Below are 20,235 nucleotides of genomic sequence, written 5' to 3' on the forward strand. Positions count from 1 at the left end.
AGAAGTCTCCCTCTTCAGTGGCCCATCCCATCAGTTCTTCACAGAGAAGGGCAGTTTCTTCCCATAAAACATCCACCCTACAGAGCATAACTTCAGTTTTCAGCCATTTTTGCTGATGTTTCCTCCTCTTTTGTTATAGTTAATGCCAACAGCTTTGTTCCAAAGGGATCTGGCTTCAGTTTCTGGCTTTCATGGAAGGGCACCAACTGGTACTGCCTGGCTTCAGGCTTTCAGGAGCACTGCCTGGCCTTTCCATCACCACCTGAGTGCTCAATGGGGCACCAGAGACAAAGGACATTTGGAAGCAATGGATGGAAAGACTTTGGTTCTGTTCCAACAAACTAAACTGCCTGCTTTTAGATGGATAATCCTAGCTACTGAGGGGGAAAAAAGTGTATTTTTTAATCAGGATTACATAATCTGATATATTTTTTTTTCTGCATTGCATACTACATTTTACTTCTACAACATGCTGCCTATATGTGCCGATCTTATTTCCAAATACTTGTGTTTGTCCAGTGTTAACACAGTAGCTTCCTGTTTTATCTTTCAAGCATGAAATTCCTCAGAAGCTTTCGATTTAAAGACTCTTAGCTGTGCTAATGGAACAGCAACAGGAAATAAATGCCATTTTACCAGAACATAGCAAGATACTCATTTTTTTGACTAAGCAGAGGTGACCACCTGAGCTTTCCTTATTTAAGGCAGCACTTAGCGCTTTCTGTAGTCACAGTCAAGTCCATTTTGGTGCTGGGGTTCTGCTTTTTCCACCCAGTGCTTGACTGGTGATGAATATGTAGTAGCTTTTAGACACCATCTCCTCTGTTTGTCTAGCATATTAGCCATGGAAACAGTGGAGAAAAAGATGAAGCATGTCTTAGAGAACACACCAGTTAAAAGAGGAAATTACCTTTTTTTTTTTTTTTTTTTTTTTTGTCCAATCATCTGACACATTCACATTCTCAAAGTAGTGAGCTTTAAAAAATTGGCAGGTCTTCATCTCAATTGACTGCTTCTCTTGGTCAGATCATCATTGAGGCAGCTTCTTCAAGGAAAAAAAAAATCTTATAAAAGCTTCACAAACTATATTTAGAAGCCAGTATGTTGGAAAGTTTAAGAACTACTCAAAATGCTTTCAGTTTCTTTTATCTGTGAAGTTAAAAAAAAAAAAATTAATGATTTTTCATGCTGAAAGATGCTTTGTGAACACAGCTTTGAAACAGGAGACACCCAGTTTTATAGCTTACAAAAGGGACTAATTGTGTTCCACAGCTTCCTAACTAGTTTGATCCTTGAACTCAGAATCATTCTTCCTTCTGGTTGGAAGTGGAATGCAAGATGACGGCTTCCCTAGAAAGCAATGCTGAGAATGAGCTGTGAATGCCTCTTTCCCACTTCCCCAATAACATATTTTGTAAAGAGGGATTTGCTTCATGTTTCCTCAAAAAAATGTGCTGTGATTTGCTCTGCCACATTGTCAGCTATTCTGTAAAATAGCCACGTTGTGAGCTATTCTGTAAAATAAGCTGTCTTTTTAAAAGGAATTCACAACCAAATTAAGTTGATATTGTAAGTTGACAGAAAAAAGATAAATGGGTTTATTTTACGAAAAATCTGTGCCAGATACAAATTTACTTAAAAAATGTGTAAAGTTCATAAGGTTACATAGCCAGTGTCTTTCACAAAAAATGTCTTGGGTACCCCTACCATCAACTTTTATTTCAGCTGCCTGTTTCTCAGTACAATTGAAAAAAATTATACAAATGGGAAAGGACTACTTAAATCTGGGATCCTGGCATGTGTTATTCAAATGAGGGCTTTTTAGGGCAGAATTTAATCTTCATACCAGTCTAGTAAAGTTCTGAATCACTGATGGTACCATGCAAGTAAGAGATATGACTGAAGTCATGCAGGCTTGTCTCAAAAAAGTTTGAATATTCAATTTGTGAAATTGTAGCCCGACTTAGTTCTTTAAAATTAACTATCTATTAGCAGTATTATACTGTTCATAAATAAGAAATCCTGATTTTGAATGTTGGTGGCTTGTAGCACATAAGAAGGCATACTTATATTCCTTTCAGTGAATGGCAGAAGCATCATTGGCTTCTTGTCTGCCTGGCTTCAGTGCTACTGAATTTCGGCAAAATGCCATTCATGACTCAGACTATTTATTTATTTATTCTTTATTTTTAGACTAATGGGAACTTTATGAATTCCTTCCCTGATTTCTAAGAGAAATACCACTTCGCTGTGATTTTGAAAACTGTGATTCAGAATCTTAGATAACTGCCTAATGAATATCCTTAACTCTTAATGAAAATGGTTAATCTCCATCTAATTGGTTTTAGTTCTAAAGATACTGTTGTTAAATTTTGCTGTAAAATTGCTTCCTTACCTATACAGAAACTCAGACAATGATAAATTTTGTCAAGGCTACTATTTAGTTTTCAGTAACAACGTGTTTTTTTGGAATCTGAAGATTTTTTGGAATCTGAAGCACTGTAAATACAATTCATTTGCAATTGTATTTACATCACTTTAAAAAAACCCCAACAAAACGCATCTCTCTGCAATGTATAAAGTACATGTATCACATAAAGAACCTATGTCATCCCTCAGGTGACAAAGCATGTGGAAACACATGTGTCAGGAAAGTAGAAATGTGGTATGTACAAAACAAGCTCAGTATCCGGGATCGTGGGAGTTCAACTCTAAGCCTTTGCGGTAGTTTCTCTTCTCGAAGTCTCTTTGCTTTTCCTATGCACCCTTTGGATTTTTCTGGGTCATAATTTTGATTGTAACTTTTATAGTTAGTTCAAAACATGCACTAGAATGTATGATCATGTTAAAATACCTTTAGTGTTAGGAAGAAAATACTTCCAGTCAAGGACACAGAGAGAAAGTAATTCTACATAAACATCTGCACAGATGACGAAGGCATTTCATGTATTTAGTTTCATTTTACATTAATCAAATATTTGGGGTTTACTCAAGTAGATTATGCCCAGTAGTGGGGGGAATTTTTTCCCTCTGCTAGGAAGTAAAAATTAAAAAAGCATAAGAAACATATCTCAATGAGAAATAATCAGATATGAGAAGAAGTTGGTAAGATTTCACTTAGTGCATAAGTAACATTAGCTGAACCACCTCCTGCACGTATACTTTTTAATACTTTAAAGTCTGTATTTACTATTACAAGAGTTATCAGTTAAACCTTTTTAGAATTTTATTACAGAATTTTAGATTGAATATCTTCCAATAAATCACAGCTCATTTGCAGCTAGTATTCATTTATGATGTTTCTTTCACCTTTTGTTTGCTGACAGGAAAATGAGATAAGAGAAAAATCTTAGCTGGAGGTCTGGACAGGCAGACATGCTCGATGGGGCATGTAAGAAGCTAATAGTGTAGAGACATCCCAAGCATTCCCATATACATTCCCAAAAGATTTTTTTTTCTCTCCCTTGAGAAACAACACATGGTCCATAGGGACTTCCTGCCCCATGAAAAGAAAAAAAAAAAAAAAAGAAATAGCAGGCAACTTTAAGTCTCTTCCAGACCCAATTGCTTTTTCCTTCTGCAGTGTACTAATTTTTCCCAAAAGTTACAAGCTACTAAAATTATAACTGACAGAAAAAAAATTATCTAAAGTTACTCTAAAATATCTTAACATCTGATTAATGGAGATTGATGCAGCACCTCTAAAAATGTGTTCTCTTAGGTCTGTCAGGATAAATGGATCTTGAAAATGATAGTGATTCTGTCATTTTTATTCTAACATTAAGCAGTAGCAACACTGATAGACTGTGAAAACAAGCATGAAAAGCTATTTTAAAGCGAATGAAACTGTCTGCAAAAGACACTATTTTGTCTTTACAATGCCAATACATTACAGTGAAACAGAGATACAAGCACACAGGGAGAGCCTGGCAATATTATGCTCCATTTATTACATACCTGCACATTAAGACACGTGTAGCATAGACATGTAGGTAAAATGCTTCATATTGCCTATATCTTCATGTTGCCTGAAGTGCTGCGATGACATTGTTTTTCTCACATAGTTAATGACAGGTTTTTTTCTTTTTAGAAAGACTATTAGAAAGTCATAGTCATTAGACTATTAGAACAGTCATTAGACTATTAGAAAAGCATCTTTTAGAAAGACTACCCAGCAATTAAACCGAGTAACAACATCTCACTCTTACCCCCTTATTCAGTAGTGTCCAGGATGATAGTAATCCCAAGAAAATTTCCTAGGGTGATGACTGCAATTATACCCCAAATAAACAATTTAGATATTTAGTACTTTAGTTGAAAATAGTCTGTTAAAATATTCTTTTACAAAACTGTATTTTATGTCTTTGTTTACGAAAATGTGTGTGATTCAGAAATCTAAGGATTCTGTGGTGTATATGAATGACCATCTAAAATGCTACAGTTGCACGTCGGCACTTGATAATATATGCTTCAAATTATGGACTGAATTCTACCTCAGATGACTCATGAAGAAACCAGAGATGGCCACAGTCCAAAGAACACTGCCACTCTGAAATGAAGACCAAGCATTACTGGGTTAAAGATAAATCAAAATAAATCAAGAATTATGAAGGTCTCATCTATACTTTGAAAAAGTATTCAGAAAAACAACTGATGAGACTCATCAGCTTTTTTCTATTTTTGCCCTGTCACTAGAATTAAGCAAAATTGGTTGTGGATGCTGAAGTAAATTTTCAGTCTTGCTCATGTATAAATTAAACTATTTTGGGAACAAAATATCAGAATGATGACCACAGGTATTCAAATGGATGCTTAAGTTCCTTTGGTTTAAAATCATAAAGACCAATCTTCAATAAAACACAGGGCATTTTTAGTAAGGATGTAAGAACAGTAACACATATAGCTTTTGACACAGTAGTGTCAAAAATTAGGTATATTAAAAAATGCCTACTTGTAAATGTATTTTCTATTGCTAGGTTTTCTGCAGGATCTAGTCCACTTTTGGAAATTCAAAACAAAAATTACAGGAAAAAACACTACAGACATGTCATTATCCCTGCTATTTTTTTTCTGTATCTAGATAAGGTGACTAAGCATGCAATATGTCTTGTAATACAATTTGTACAAGTAGTACAACCTGTTCAATACTTGTGCAAGTTCTTTTGAACTATTCTGTACCTGAATTGCTAAGCACAATCAATTCCAAATAGAAATAGGTGTTTCTCATTGAAAACTTATGCTTTTTCTTTGTTTTTCCCCCTTGAAAACATGAAGAAGGCTAGTTGAGATAAAATATGGAGTTAAAACTCTATATTTATCAGTTCACTGCTGAGAATGTGAAAGATCTAAAACTGTGAATTAATGGCTGGAGAGCAATCAGTTGTCACTGCAGTCAGAGAAAGGTGGTGGCCTCATGCACTGATGGGATTAGGAGTCTGCAGTGAGAGTTATCCTGGTAAGAGTCTTCCAGGAGAGAATCACAGCCCATAAATTTGACAGGAAATGGTCCCTTGTTTTCTGTTAGGTTAGTGCCTTCGTACTTAGTCAAAAATTGAAGAACAAATGTGAGACCTGGTGCAAGGAATGGAGCAGGAATATGTGGCTTTGGCTTGGAGATGTATGACCTCTCCATCTGGTCAGCAATCTGCTCTTAGCCAGACCAAACAACCCAATGCAGCTGAGCTTCATACAGTAGATCACATGTAGGAGTTGCTGAGTTTATGGGCCTAGTGACATTTTTCATTCAATGAATCTGCAGATCTAAATACAGGGCTATAGAGATAAAACTTCAGATAAACTTTGACCTCTTTGCTATTTCTCCTAGCAGGTACAGTTTGGGAATGGATGCTTTATTGTAAGAATAGAGATTATCTTCGGATTTCAGTAGACAAGTTGTGAGAAAGCTTAAAAACAGTACTTTAGGGAATTTTCTTGAATGTAGAGTAATATCCTGAAAGTGGTAAATTGCTTAAGTTTAGTAATCCGCATTTGATTCAAGGAAAAAAGATCTCAATAGATTATGATGGTCTTAGGGATGGATGCAAAGTTTCATGCAGCTCCAGCCATCAACCTACTTCTGAGGGACACACTATGTAGAAATTCATGATCACCTCACTCTTAAAATAAAGTGACAGAATACGATTATAAACATTAAGAAAAATCACCAAAGTTTATTTGGAAAGACTGTTCCAATAACTGACAAATTGAATAAAATAAAACTAGCAGCCAGAACTATTTGTACCAGTCATATGGGTAGCATTTGGCAAAGAAGATACATATGTATTTATATAGCTATATGTGCTGCCAGGAATATGACCATTTAATTATTACAGACTAACCATTTGGCAGCAAGGAACAAAAGCAAGATCTCACTTCTAACTTCCAATGAAAAATTGGTAAATTAAAATGTCTACAAAATGTACAAATAGCTTACTGATTCTATATAAAATTGTTCTGTAATTTGGACAGAAACTGTATGATCGCAATCTGGACGGTTCTTCACTTAAATAAATATTGGCAACCCTTTGGAAAAGATTAATGCTGTATCTGCCAGTGGTTAGAAAACAGATTTCTTTTAATGCATACTCTACATGTTGTCTTTTCTTTCTTGCCAATTTAAAGCTTGCTTTAAAAAAAGCCAATCTTGGCAATGTTTTGGAATGTGCTCCAATATGATTGATCTATTCTCATTCCTTTGGCAAGTTAACTAAAGTATTTTCATCAAATTTTATGATTTTTTTTTATGATTTGAAGTAATGAAGCATGACAACCTCAAATTGGTAGGGAATTCTGGCTCTCTGAAAATGCACCACCATAACTATATATTACAAGCATTTTTAATTGTGAAATTATTTTTTTCCATTTTCCCAGCTGATTTTACAATTTAAGCATACTTTTAGAGACATGTTTTTTCCACCTGTGCTTTCATTTTTGTATTTACTTTCTTTAAGAACACTTGCCAGCCAGAGTCTTACACAAAAAAATAGCATGTTCCATAAAAAAATCCCACAAAGAATCAATGAAATGCTATCAATTTGCTATTCCTTTCCTTCTTCCATATCTGAATGCATTAATACCACTTGCCTTCTCCCCCGCAGTTTCCTTAATACAGGATCCATTGATTGATTTACTCCCTCAAATACAGATTTTCTGAAAGAAGATGAATTACTAATAGCTAATTAGGCTTTGATAATTACTTTTTCTAAAATATCCATCATGTAATCAAGATAACCATGTATCAACTAAAGTCTTACACACCATCTATTAACTGAATTAAAAAGAGATTAAAAATTATCTTCCCATAACTAGCATTGTGGCAAAGGAGAAATGTGGCAAATAATCCCTGCTGCACTTTTCCAAATTGGAGCAAAATATTGGTGAATACAGACAGGCTTTACAAACTAAATTGCCAAGGTTCCAAACTTGTGGAGGGGGACTGAAGCATCTCATCCCTGTCCCCTTCTCTCTTGGAAATGACCCAAGGCATTCTCCTCACTTCAGAAATTTTGTGTGTGCTTATGAAGGAAGGGGATTCCTTGGTAGGAGCTGATGGAAAGAACTCAACAAAGAAGTGTGCCACAAAGACTGTAGTCTTGCAAAATGGCTCCTAATACTTAATATTGTCGGGGAAACTCAGCCTCAGCTTCCACCCCTTGCCAAGGAAAGCCAAGGGCCTTGCCTTCCCTGAGGCTGCAATGGGAACATGTTCTGCACTCTCCTTGGTAAGGTCAGGGGGAGATGAGGGGCATTCTGCATGAAAGTAATTCTTTTATTCATCGTGGAAGAAAGATCAAAATAAGCACCTGCCACTAAAAAAAAAAACCAAACTTCTGAAATACAGCTGTAAGGATTTCTTCTTTCCAATTGTATGATGACAAGAGAGGGGAATATAAGCAAAGAGGGATGAGTGTGTATCTTGGTTCAGGTCAGGAAAAGAGATTTTATGACTTGAACGTGCAGAGAATGCACAAAGAAGGGACAAGATTATTGAATATGAAGGAAAGAACAGAAGAGGTTTATGAAATCCTGCTTTGTAGGATTTTTATGGGAACAAAACCTACAAGAAGCTCCAAAGCTGCTTAATAGGGTCAATATAATTTTGATGCCTCATGTTGCTCTAAATTAGAATAAATGAGCCAGATCATGAAACTGGCTTTAAATCTTAAAGTAAATCCCTTTTGATGTTCACATTTCATGACTTCAAGTAAGCAGAAATGCTGTATTCCCTAAGTTACTGATTTAATATTTTAAAGTTGAAAAACAGATGTGGAGACGAACTGCTGAACTGGAGTCAGGAGAATACTTTAATGATTCAGAATTCAGCACACGAATGAGATAATATTGGAAGGAGGTTAGAGACAGGCTTATATTTAGAGATATTCAAATAAGATAAATTATGAAAATGCAGATCTGTGTGTCCAAACAGAACTTTTTTCTAAGGTAGCATGCACAGTGACAAGGGGAATAAAAATCTGGCAGCCAGAACCACCAGATGCCTTAAAGTGTAATTTCAAGTTTTGCATATTGTAATCAGAGTAACTTTACAGCTGTGTGTGTGAACTGGGCATTTGCCTAAGCCTACTGTAAAATGTTTACCTTACCTTTAAGCCCAGAATTAACTCATTTTCTAGTAGTGTGTTTTGGAATAACTCAGTGATAACATTTTCAAAGAAGTCATGCAGGTCTGTAATCCTGTTTGCAGAGATTACTTAGCTCAGATTCTCATTCTCATCTTTAGTGAACAGGGAATTAGCCTTGAACAATGAGGTATAATATCCATAATTAATTTCTGAAAGAATCAAAGCTCTTGATCAGTCTCCTCTTGTTCATCTACTTATTGCCTTTTTTTTTTTTTTTTTTTTAATTGTCTTTTTAAATTAGTAAACAATGCAGTATTTTTAGTACTTTTTCATCTGGTGTCTCTCTGAAGCCTAAGATGTCCCACTCCTTTGTTTCTCTGTATGTTGGTTTGTTTTTTTTTTTCTCAATGACCCTTGTAACTGTAGATGTGCATTGACTCTGCCAGGCGAGGCCATATCCTTGATCTTTTATAAAAGCATTACAGTACTTGACAGTGGTACATGAAGCAAAGCAAATGCATTCTGGAGATCTCCCTTCTTTTTCTTTTAGCAGAGGTGCATTTCCAAGTTATCTGTAATGATGTCCAGTTCACCAGCTAAAGTTAATTTGGACTCTTATAAGTTATTTAATTCCCAGATGTCTAGCCTGTTCAGAGGGACACATATTAATTGGTGGTGGTCTTCACAGAGCAGCATCAAACTTTAGTGAAAAATTACTTATCTTTATCTATGTAAAAGCCTTCAGAATTTTGCACATCTCCTTGGACTATGGTGTGCTAAGTAGCACCTTGCACTGCTTTTCAAAATTAAATTATCACTAAACTCCAACATCTCATAGCCTAATTATCAAGGACCAAAGAAGGCTTATAATTACTACGTCATTAAAAGCCACTGACCTTACATGAACAGAAGACTTAAAAGATGTCACCAAAGTTTTTAAGATTTTCAATATGCTTTGTCAAATTAGATTCCCGCATTGGTGGCGAAACTCTTTGAGAATGAGGAGTATCCAGGAGCAAAAGGTAACGCTTGAGAACTCATCCTGTAAATAGGGAAGAACTCGGTATGATGGCAATTGAAGATACTCATGTTATCACACCAAAACCCAGTTGATTGTATGTTCACTTTTTGTATTCAAAAAAGTTATTCCACAAAGAACACTTAGAGTCAATCTAAAGGGTGCTTTTAAATCCTTAAGAAGGAAGGATACTTTCTTCCATAAGAAGTACACTTATGGAGCAGTGCAGTATTTGTGGGTGAAAGCTTGAGCCGGATCTTCAATCTCTGTTGTGTGCTGCAGTTCACCAGCTGCATGGGGAGAACAGAGCCAATGCACAAACACAGAAATTCAAACTAAGGCTGAAAACTCCAGTCCTTGTGTAAGTAATGTTTAAGGGGGAAACATTCCAAGATAATAGATCTGGTAGCTGATCTTTAGCTGGTCAGAAGGGGAATAGCTATATCCTTACAGTGCTTTGGTAGAATATGAAATCACAAGCTGCTTCATCACAAGCCATTATTCATACCAAGATAGTATTCTCAAAATAATACTTAAAAAAAAAAATAAATCAAGATACCAACCCATTTTAATATTTTCCTTAGATTAGGAATTGGCTATGTTTTATAATTTGTGCTTAATGACATTAGCTATTTGATGTTATCTAGAATCCTCTTTGTAGAATGAAGCTCAAAAATGTTTACAGATCACTTGCTACAACAATGTTGGAGTGAAGTGGAAGTTTGATTTTAGAAATTCCTAAAAATGTCCACAGTAAATTAAAAAAAAAAAAAAAGAAATCATGTGGCCTGGATTTTTAATGGTGTTCAAACATGAACAATGACTCATGGAAAAAAATATGAAATGTTTGGAAAGTTATTGAAAAATTATATTAAAAATGCACGGAGAAAACTCAGACTGCTTTAGGATCATCCAGACATGTAGAAAGACTTCATAAAAGGTTACCTAAATTTTCTCCTGTTATTTTTCTCATTGCTGTTCTTGAAAGCAGTGTACACTCATATTCTGTGACTAACAAAAAAGCCTTATTAGTTTAGTCATAGAAATCACTTTGGAATCAAGTACTTAGATCGGTTTTTGCGTTCCTAAATATTAAATATTTATCGTTTTTCCTAGTGTTTCATGTCTTTATTTGAAATTCTGACAAAAATGTGCATATAACAGTGTTAAATGACATCTGACCTCTCCTCTGACTTCTAGCCATGTGATGAAAAATGCTTTTGAAAATATTTAAGTCTAGATACAGGAAGATGACTAAACTCCTAAGCTTTTGTCTTCTAAAAAATTCCCATCGCTGTCAAAGCTGGTGAAGCTCCTCTGCTGGTGGTGGGAGCGCTGAGGCAGAAAAGCTTCCAAGCATTCTCACTGCTCCCGTTCTACCTACCTCCTGCAAATCCCTGTTCCTGCCTTTAGAAAATGGGTGGCCACACATTCCTTGTCATATTTCCCCTTCCTCTCACAGAGTTTTATACTGGGAAACTTGACAGAAATGTGGAACAGACGAGGAAAAGGACCAAATTTGTTTAGCAAGGCAGCCAGCAGGCTCACTGTACTACCCTCCCCACCCCCACCCCTTCCAACATTTAAAGAATGCAACTATCTTCTCTTTCCTTTCCCATGTAGCTTGAGAATTACATCCAAGACAGTATGAAGAAAGAAATGGTAGAGATCCAGCAAACTGCAGTGCAGAACCAGACTGCAGTAATGATTGAAATAGGCACAAACTTACTAAATCAAACAGCTGAGCAGACCCGCAAATTAACAGATGTTGAAGCACAAGTAAGTAGTGAATTTCAACCTAAAAATGCTTCTGCTTCCCAAACACCTATAACTAATCGAGTTTAGTATTACATTTTTCAGTTCAACAATGCAAGTCAATTGAATTATTTAACAGCTCTTCCCAGCTCAAGGAAATATTGACTATTTGGTAATGCATAACACCATTTCAAACCCACTGTTGTCTCTTGAAAGACTTCAGTTACAGCAGGATTTTAAGTTTGTCCAGCAAGACAGTTGTGACATTCATATTTAAAGATAATGTACTTAAAACTCCTCCAAGCATCAATTGGGAACTAGTATTCTTTTATATAACCCTTGTTGTGTAGCTCTGTTGACAATTCAACCTCTCACCACCAGATCTTATCTAGAAGAGAGCTCCTTCAAGCTGCCTTTGTTCCATTTACCACCTAGTTGGTTGCTTTCTTACATTTTTCTTTTGTATTTTTAAAAACTTCTTATCGAATAAAAATGCACCTTTTTAATGAATGTTTTCACAGATACAATAAGTGGGATAACAATTTCCAGCATAATGCACTATATTATTGGTATTTAAGAGAGGGATAAATCAAACCAAACCGAGATGAGTGGAAGAAAAAGGAGTTAGGAAGAGGCTATTAGAAAAGGATATTCACACAGAAGTAAACTTCTGAAGTGTACACATTATTCTATAAATTATTTCATTAGCTTTATTAGCACTTTACCTGAAAACTATTCACTAAAAATAAGACATTGTGTGAAATACAATGCAGATTTTAACATTTTATAGGTCAAGACCGATCCATGTAGAAAGGTGTTTATTTGTATTTTTTTAATCATGGTAAAAAACCTGAGTTATATAACTCTCAAGACAAATAGTGAGGATAGTATGATGCATGTAGCATTTTATATAATGTAAACAGCATGTGAAATCTGAAATCCTTGTTAAGATATTTTAATATCTGTAGAATTCATCCAATGAATGTTAAAAAATTACATTTTTTAACCTAAAATAGCCTTTGTGAACTCTTTGATAGGCCAGGTTGGATGGGGCTTTGAGCAACCTGGTCTAGTGGGAGGTGTCCCTGCCCAGGGCAGGGAAGTGGGACCTAAATGATCTTTAAGGTCTCTTCCAACCCAAACCACTCTTTGATTCTATAAACTGATAGCTTGTAGCTCACAGGCATACTGAATTAAACTTCCTGAAGGCATTATTCAGGAGCTCCGTATTTTGCACATGTTGAGAGAATGTATTTACTTATTCACCATAGAGGCTTTCTGAAAATTACTCAATTGTTTTCTGCTTAGAGGAAGAAAATAATTACTGTAACTTTCCTTCTCTGCTTGAAATTACTGGTGACTGGGTTAAGGGCTTAATTTACAACATAAGGAAATTAACCAAACAATTGCTCTCTCAAGGACACTTACTTTTGGCAATAGTTTTCAATTACACTTTAGTGTGAAATCATGTCCTTAATGACTATTTAACTTGAAGGACATGAGTAATCAATTCTTCCTGCCAGCGAAGGCCAAATTCTTGTGAATTAAAAAAAGCTGTTTTAAAAAGATGAGAAAATATTTCTAGAAAGCATTCCTCAAACTAATAAAGTCTGACAAAAACAAAAAAATATATTCCATGTTTCCTAACTTCAGCATTTTTTCATTTAATAATGCAAATGCATTCAGACAGTAAAAAATACATATAGAAAACATCCAACAGATGTGTGGTCTCATGATAAATAAAATAAAATAAAACATAATTTGGGATCCAGATAAATACCTAAAAGGGAACTACCTAGAAATTTCAGGACTGGGCCAAATTTTCAGCCAGTGAGAGAAAGATGCAAACTAATTTATTTCATACCAAATTGAGAAAACTCAATTGAGGATGTCCCTGCTTACTGCAGGGGGGGGTTGGACTAAATCATGCTTAAAAGTCCCTTCCAACCCATATTATTCAATGTTTCTATGATTTCCTGAACAACAACAATAATAGTTCCAGTAAAGAAACAAGAATATCATAAGAGAAGGGAAGGTATGACAGCAAAACTAAATACACAGTTAACTCTCAGGCACTGATCAGAAATGTAGGATGCTACTGAAGTATTTCAAATGATATATGGAAATGTAAGAACAAAATTATTGCTCCTCTGTGTAGTCTTCTTCATTCTAATTGTGTGAGCATTTGAGCGCAAAGTAAGTGTTCAAAATTATTTTTATCATTATAGGCTTAAATAGAGATTTACACGATTTTACAACATAAAGAAATTACAGTTTGTTTAAAAGAAGCATCTTGATTTTCAAATATTTTTATAATTTTTTTTTAGGTATTAAACCAGACAACCAGACTTGAACTTCAGCTTTTGGAACACTCTCTTTCAACAAACAAACTAGAAAGACAGATTTCAGATCAGACCAATGAGATAACTAAATTACAAGAAAAAAACAGGTAAGTTTGCCTATCAGGCCAGTAAAAAGCTATTTCCTGAAGTGCCCTTCTAATGGTTTTAGAAAAAAATGTATTAAATTAGGAAAATAAGGTCTTGTGCAGATGCTCCCCATGTCCAGCTTTGCTCATTACAAAGGTCATACCTCATTTAAGGTCTAGAGAAACATGCATGTTTATTCTTCTTGTGTTCTGTTTATGTCATTCTTCACCATCTCAAGTTCTCATATGATGAACTTCAGTTTAAAAAATGGAACACTTCTCAGCACTTCAATTGTAGCCAATTTATATTTTTCAGATTTACCCAGATAAAATTATAAATTACTTAGCCTGACTCAAACTAAGCTAGTGCAACCATATCGCTCAAATTTTATTTCCATGTAGTACACAGCTATCCCAATCCTCAGTTAAGTCAATGCCAAATTTTTTTTCTAACCTGGTGAGAAAAGTCATATGCTACTTATATTCAATGTTCCTTACTAATGAATCTTTTGAAATTCAGACTGATAACCAACTATTCCTCATGCCCATTTCTCTACTTAGCTGTTGTCCAAAGCTCATACCTTTTTTTTCAGCTTGTTTCATTTTCATATCACCAGGGTTTTATTTTACTTTTGGCAGTAAAGAGTTTACAGAGAAATCTAAAAGCAGTAATAACATTAAGTTTTCTCTTTCAAAGCTGTTTTTCAATGAGAACCATATGTGCAAAGTGCTTTTTATTTTAAAAGAAATAGCTTAAAAAAACAGGACACATGTTCTGACATTTTTGTTCACTACTCTGGTACATTTATATATGCTCCCTAAAGGTTTTATCTACCAGCTTAATAAAAACAAGCTTAATAAAAACATGCTTATCAGATGGAAAGAAAAGTCAGTACTGAATTTAAAAATGTCACTTTTTTTTTGTTGAACTCCGCAGACTTCACACTTCCCCTGTAAAACCCACATAAACACAATAGCATTATTTTTCACCTAACACAAGTGATTTGACATCCAGTTTATTATCCAGATATAAGGTTCAGGATTATTTTTAAGTTACAGATTTTAGGTGAACTCCCCCCTTGCCATGCTTCTTTTAACATCAGCTTTCTTAGAGTCTGCATCAGAAAATTTATCACTGAAATAATTTTACAGCCAGTCACCTACTCACTCTGACTCCAGAACTGGAAATGGTTAACATATCTTCAGCTACCTATTTGCACATTTCCTTGTCTTAACACTGTAGCAATGCTGCTAAGCATATCTTTTATTATAAATATAGGACACTTGCAAAGTTCTTGGGTTCATTTTTAAATAATTTCCATCTTGTAATAGGGCAAACCCATGAAATCTTTCACTGTTATGCCTAACCTGGAAGAGAATAATAATCAAGACACTTCATAGACATAAGTAAAGGTTACTTTGGGTCTACATCCATTTTATACTCCCTGTTCTTCTAGCACTACTATCCTTTTTTTTTAGGGCCAAAACGTATTTTTCCTTTCACAATGCTGAATTATCAACGCTCCAGCAGTTACACTTTAAAAGCTTGCGATACAGACTATAGTAGATAATGTTGTTTATTACTCTGTTTATTAGTCATACAATACATTAAAGTATATATATATATGCGTATATATATAAAACACCAGCTTTCATTTAGCTTTCTACAGCATGAATGGAATAAGAGAATGAAGTTGAGTACTTATGAAGAAAGAAACTTCAGCAACAGGCTTGATTCTCTTTGATATCAGCTCAGAATTGTTTCTGAGGAGACTAACTGTAATATTTTATTTAGCTTTCTAGAAAAAAGAGTTCTTGAGATGGAAGACAAGCACACACTTCAGCTGAAGTCAATAAAAGATGAAAAAGATCAGCTTCAAGTCCTAGTAGCCAGACAGAATTCTATAATAGAAGAACTAGAAAAGCAGTTAGTTACAGCTACAGTAAACAACTCCGTTCTGCAAAAGCAGCAACATGATCTGATGGAGACTGTTCATAACTTGCTTACCATGATATCTACACCAAACTGTAAGTAAAAGCAGACATGCTTATATCTTTTGAGTGACATTCCCTAATTTGTGTACATTATTACCTATAAAGCCCTGCAACCATTTTTCCCACACTTCTGCTTCTCACAAAGTGTATTTTTTTGCCTTAAATTCTGCATCTGAGTTAACTAACTTAATTTTTTAGCGGGTGTGGGACAACCACAACATTTATGTGGTCTCTTTTCAAGATTTTGCTGATCTTTTGTGGTTTATATTGGTTTGCCTGCCCACTTCCCCAGTGGTTCAACAAAATACAGAGATGGCAGCATCATTCATCTCTCTTGGCATTGGTTCATCTGGCAATACACACTCCCTTGTATCTAGGTTAGATACATGGATCTAGGTTAAGACTTCTGCCATCTCTTACAGGTTGATGAAAGAAATGACAAACTATAGTGGCTATTAAAGGCAAAACAATCAGCAGTGGTCCAGTTTCCCAGTTTTTAGAACTTACGTATGCCCCAGACAACAGAAAGCACCATCCCAGGGCAGCAGGTACTCCCAAGAATCCTTCAGTCTTTCACTGAAGCTTCCCTATTCATCCTAAAAATCCCTCAGCCTAGCAGATTTTATTGGCATGAACTTCACTGCTAAATGCCTTAGAGCCCTGCAACAAACCATAGCCACAGCTTCCAAATTTATACAGATTCACATGCTTCATTAAAAACCCACAGAAACCATAAGCTGAAGGTTATGGCTAGGCAGGATTTAAACAAATTACTTAATTCCTTACAGTGACTTTCATGTCTGATAGGGAACTTTGACAAATTAAGAAGGTATAGCTGGCTCTGGTGTGTTTGGAGCTGGAAATGTACAGTCATATAGACCCTCTACAAAAGGATTTAAAAATAAATACTAAAAAGATTTTAAAATAGTTTTCCTTATATTTTGACAGTGTTGAGAGATAATGTTACGTTACTCTTAAGTTGGACCACAAAAAAGGAAAAGGGTGTTCAGAAGTCCTCACTATAAGTAGGGTCCTAAGTAACGATGTAGGTTTTTCTAACCAAAGCAAATGTGAAGTTTTCTGTCTTAATAACTGACATTATTTGCTTAAATACCATTACCAAGGCTGTATATGTTCCTGCTGATGTTATCTGCTATGCTAGTAAGTAAACAAGTCAAAGTCATGTTGGCTACAATGCTGTTAAACCCAGAGTGGAAAAAATAGTGAGTGCTTGCCAAAAAGACAAAATTAGCAGGGTAAGCTTCTAAGACAGTATACAAACAATAGAGTGTGGAAAAGCAATTAAAACACTGAACGTGTTATTTTTATGTTTAAGGCAAAGCATGTAAACAGGTAAATAATGAATAAGCAAGCTAAAAGAACATAGTAAGCTAATGTAATACAGGCATTTATACATATAATATATATACTACATAATATATATATTTATATAAGCACCTAAAACTTTGTACTAACTAGCTGTGCTTGTTAGATTAAATTAAAAGGGAAAATACACAGAACGAAGCCCAAAGGGGTCAAATATGAAATATCAGTAAGCAGGCAAAGTGCCAGGAAATTCCAACCTCCATAGTTAATAAAGAACTGAACAAAAAGATGAGCCTCAGATTTTTCTAGAAAACAAGAAGACTTAGGTATAAAAATGTATTTTTTAAACAAATGAATTCCAGAAGGGATGTTGCCTCCTCAGTTGTGCTGATTTACCAAGTTTCAGCTTGGTAAAAAGTTATTCCTGTTCAGTGGCAAAAAAAAAAATAACTAAAATTTTATAAAACTAGTTATCCCAGTAAGCTGTATTATAAAAGATTTTGAACTATTATGGTTGATTTTGCAGTGTTAGAGTACTGGCCAAAGGTCATTATTAACATAATCAGTAGCTAGTTTGATGTGTTTGTAAAACTAGTTAATGCATGCAGAAGTGTAGTGGATAACTTCATCTGTCAGCTTCTAGGACCAGGCATTTTTTTTTGGAACTACAAAGCTTTAAGCTCATTAACTGCTTCTTAGCAACTTTTATTCATCTCCATAATGCCTTAAATTTCTATTGTATTTTTAGCAGCTAAAAACAACTTCATAGCTAAGGAGGAGCAAATCAGTTTCAAAGATTGTGCTGAAGCTTTCAAATCTGGACTGACAACAAGCGGAATCTACACCCTAACAGTTCCTAACACTGCACAAGAAAAAAAGGTAGGATGGCTATAAGTGCTACCAAGGCATACTGAGTGCTAAAAATTATTTGATCTGGTAAATATGCTATTTTAAAGGATAGTTAATAGTGAAGCTTATTACTTACTATGTTTTTTTAATGAGCATTTCATCATTTATAGATCTGAGTATCCCCCAGGAAGAAGAAAGTCTTTCAGGTGAAATCTTTACTCAGGTGAAAAGAATGAGCATTTCACTGTTCATTGCAGCATGCCAGAATTTCATTCTTTGTTTCCACATAATGAATGCAATTAAAACAATACAGAAATTTCTTGATAAAAATCTCTCACTAGCAGTTAACATCTAACAGGTGTTCTACATGATCAGCAGCCTCCTGTTTTCTCTGAGTTCTTAGTTCCTTCATATGCACAAGTCCCTTCAGGGGATAAAAGGAAATAAAATCAGGGATATGGAAGAGTACTCATGGATGTGTACTCATCTGCTAGTACTGGCCTCATGTGTGCCTTCCAGGTTCTTGGTTATGTAGTGTTTTAAGGGCTTTTGTGTAACAATTAGATTAGCAGAACTGACACTGGAAAATACTTCTGTGATTAAATAAAGGCTGGGAATTTGCAGTGGTTTCTCTCTACAGGTATTTTTTTTCCTTATGTATTTAGCTGGAATGATCTTCAGTGCCAGTTCCAGTTTAAGCAATATACCATACACCCAGAGAAGAGACCTTGAGCTAAAAATGGCACTCAGCAGATGAAACACTGCATACCTCAAAGAGATGCTCCATCTACTGAAATGAATAAAGTGATAGAGCTTCAGATAGTGTAGTTCAGTTGAAAGAATCAGTAGCATCTGAAAGGGAGAAAAGTTCCAGGTGGATTGTGAGGATAAAGAACCAAAAACTGTAGTTAGCATTCTGAGGAGCAGAGTTCAAATGATTAATGTTTGTTTCCAACATTTCAGACACAGCAGGTGAGAAGGAACATTTGAATATAATCAAAAATGTTTAATATATTTTGCATATAAACACAAAAAAATTGCCAAATACTTTTCTTTTATAATTTCATATTGTAGACATTTCCTTACAAAAAACGTTCCAATTTAATGAAATTCCTTAGGCTCTATTTTATTACATCAGAAACTCTTGGGGAATAAAGACTAACAGAAAATGTACAAAGGCAGAGAAAAATGAGGGCACATGTGGAAAAGCAATTGGGGAAGCTCTGACAGAGAAAGCATTTTTTCAAAGTTTAGATAGCAAAGGTTTAGAAATAAAGTTCACCACTGACTAGTCTTTGAAGTGCCAGAACTTCATCTAGGCCAAGCCAGACTTAGTGATCTTAACCCTTAAAAAGATTTCAACTAAAGCAAACAAGCAGTTTGTTTGGGTAAGATCTAAAGAATACAATACATAAAACCTTCAATTTTTGTAGACACCATCTAGAGAAATGATAGCATCTGCAGTCTGTATCTCTTAGGGAAAATAAAAAACCCACAAACATAAGATGAAATAAACTTTTTTTATTCCACATGAAGCAGAATGGTACTTAAGTAGCATAGGTATCTACAATTGTAGTTTTAAATGCTAAAGGAAATGCAAGATATTGCATATGTAAAAAAATTGACAGCAACAGTCTTTGCTAGACATCTCAGGAATGGTTCCTCCTTGCTATGAGAAGAGGATGAATGAGCTGGGATCGTTCAGCCTAAAAAAAAAAGACTCTGGTGGGACCTTATAGCTGCCTTCCAATGGCTGCAGAGAGACTTCTCATAAGAGTGTCCAGCAACAGGACAAGGGGACATGATTTTAAACTGAAGGAGAATAAGTTTAGACTGGATAGTAGGAAGAAGTTCTTTAGTATGAGGGTAGTGAGACTCTGGAACAGGCTGCTCAGAGAAGTTGTGGAGGCTTCCTCCCTGGAAGTGTTCAAGGGCAGGTTGGATGGGGCTTTGAGCCATCTTGTCCAGATGAGAAGCATCCCCACCCACTGGAGGGAGGTTAGAGTAGATGATCTCTAAGGTGCCTTTCAACTTAAGCCATTCTATGACTCTGTGATACATTCCTTGAATCTCTGAATATGACTTGTCTCAAACTTTAACCCTTGATTTAAATTTTACTATCAAATATAATATACAGAGCATGTGTATATTCTAGAAGTAGGAACAAATGCTTACCATATTACAGGCTGAAAGTTTCTAACTGTCATAAACTTTAATACTGCATTTCTAAAGCCATAAATGTTTAGGCAGTTTATATGATCTGAGAAGCCACAGCAAAGCACATT

The 20,235-nt window shown here is 35.2% G+C and overlaps 2 protein-coding genes across 5 annotated transcripts in view; one reads left to right on the forward strand and one right to left on the reverse strand.

Annotated features, from left to right (window-relative positions):
• MCPH1 (microcephalin 1) overlaps nucleotides 1–20,235 on the reverse strand; it is a 120,219-nt gene that overhangs the window by 44,062 nt on the left and 55,922 nt on the right. The window lies entirely within an intron of this gene.
• Nucleotides 1–20,235, forward strand: part of ANGPT2 (angiopoietin 2) — a 41,706-nt gene that overhangs the window by 10,137 nt on the left and 11,334 nt on the right. The window contains exons 2-5 of one of the 4 annotated variants that reach the window (XM_071741761.1): nucleotides 11,221–11,376; nucleotides 13,680–13,801; nucleotides 15,576–15,808; nucleotides 17,850–17,980. In XM_071741761.1, the coding sequence (XP_071597862.1) occupies nucleotides 11,221–11,376; nucleotides 13,680–13,801; nucleotides 15,576–15,808; nucleotides 17,850–17,980 (642 nt within the window). The remainder of the gene's footprint in view (nucleotides 1–11,220; nucleotides 11,377–13,679; nucleotides 13,802–15,575; nucleotides 15,809–17,849; nucleotides 17,981–20,235) is intronic. The other 3 variants (XM_071741762.1, XM_071741764.1, XM_071741765.1) reach the window with 3 other exon arrangements.

Source organism: Heliangelus exortis, chromosome 3, assembly GCF_036169615.1.
Source record: "Heliangelus exortis chromosome 3, bHelExo1.hap1, whole genome shotgun sequence".
NCBI lineage: Eukaryota > Metazoa > Chordata > Aves > Apodiformes > Trochilidae > Heliangelus > Heliangelus exortis.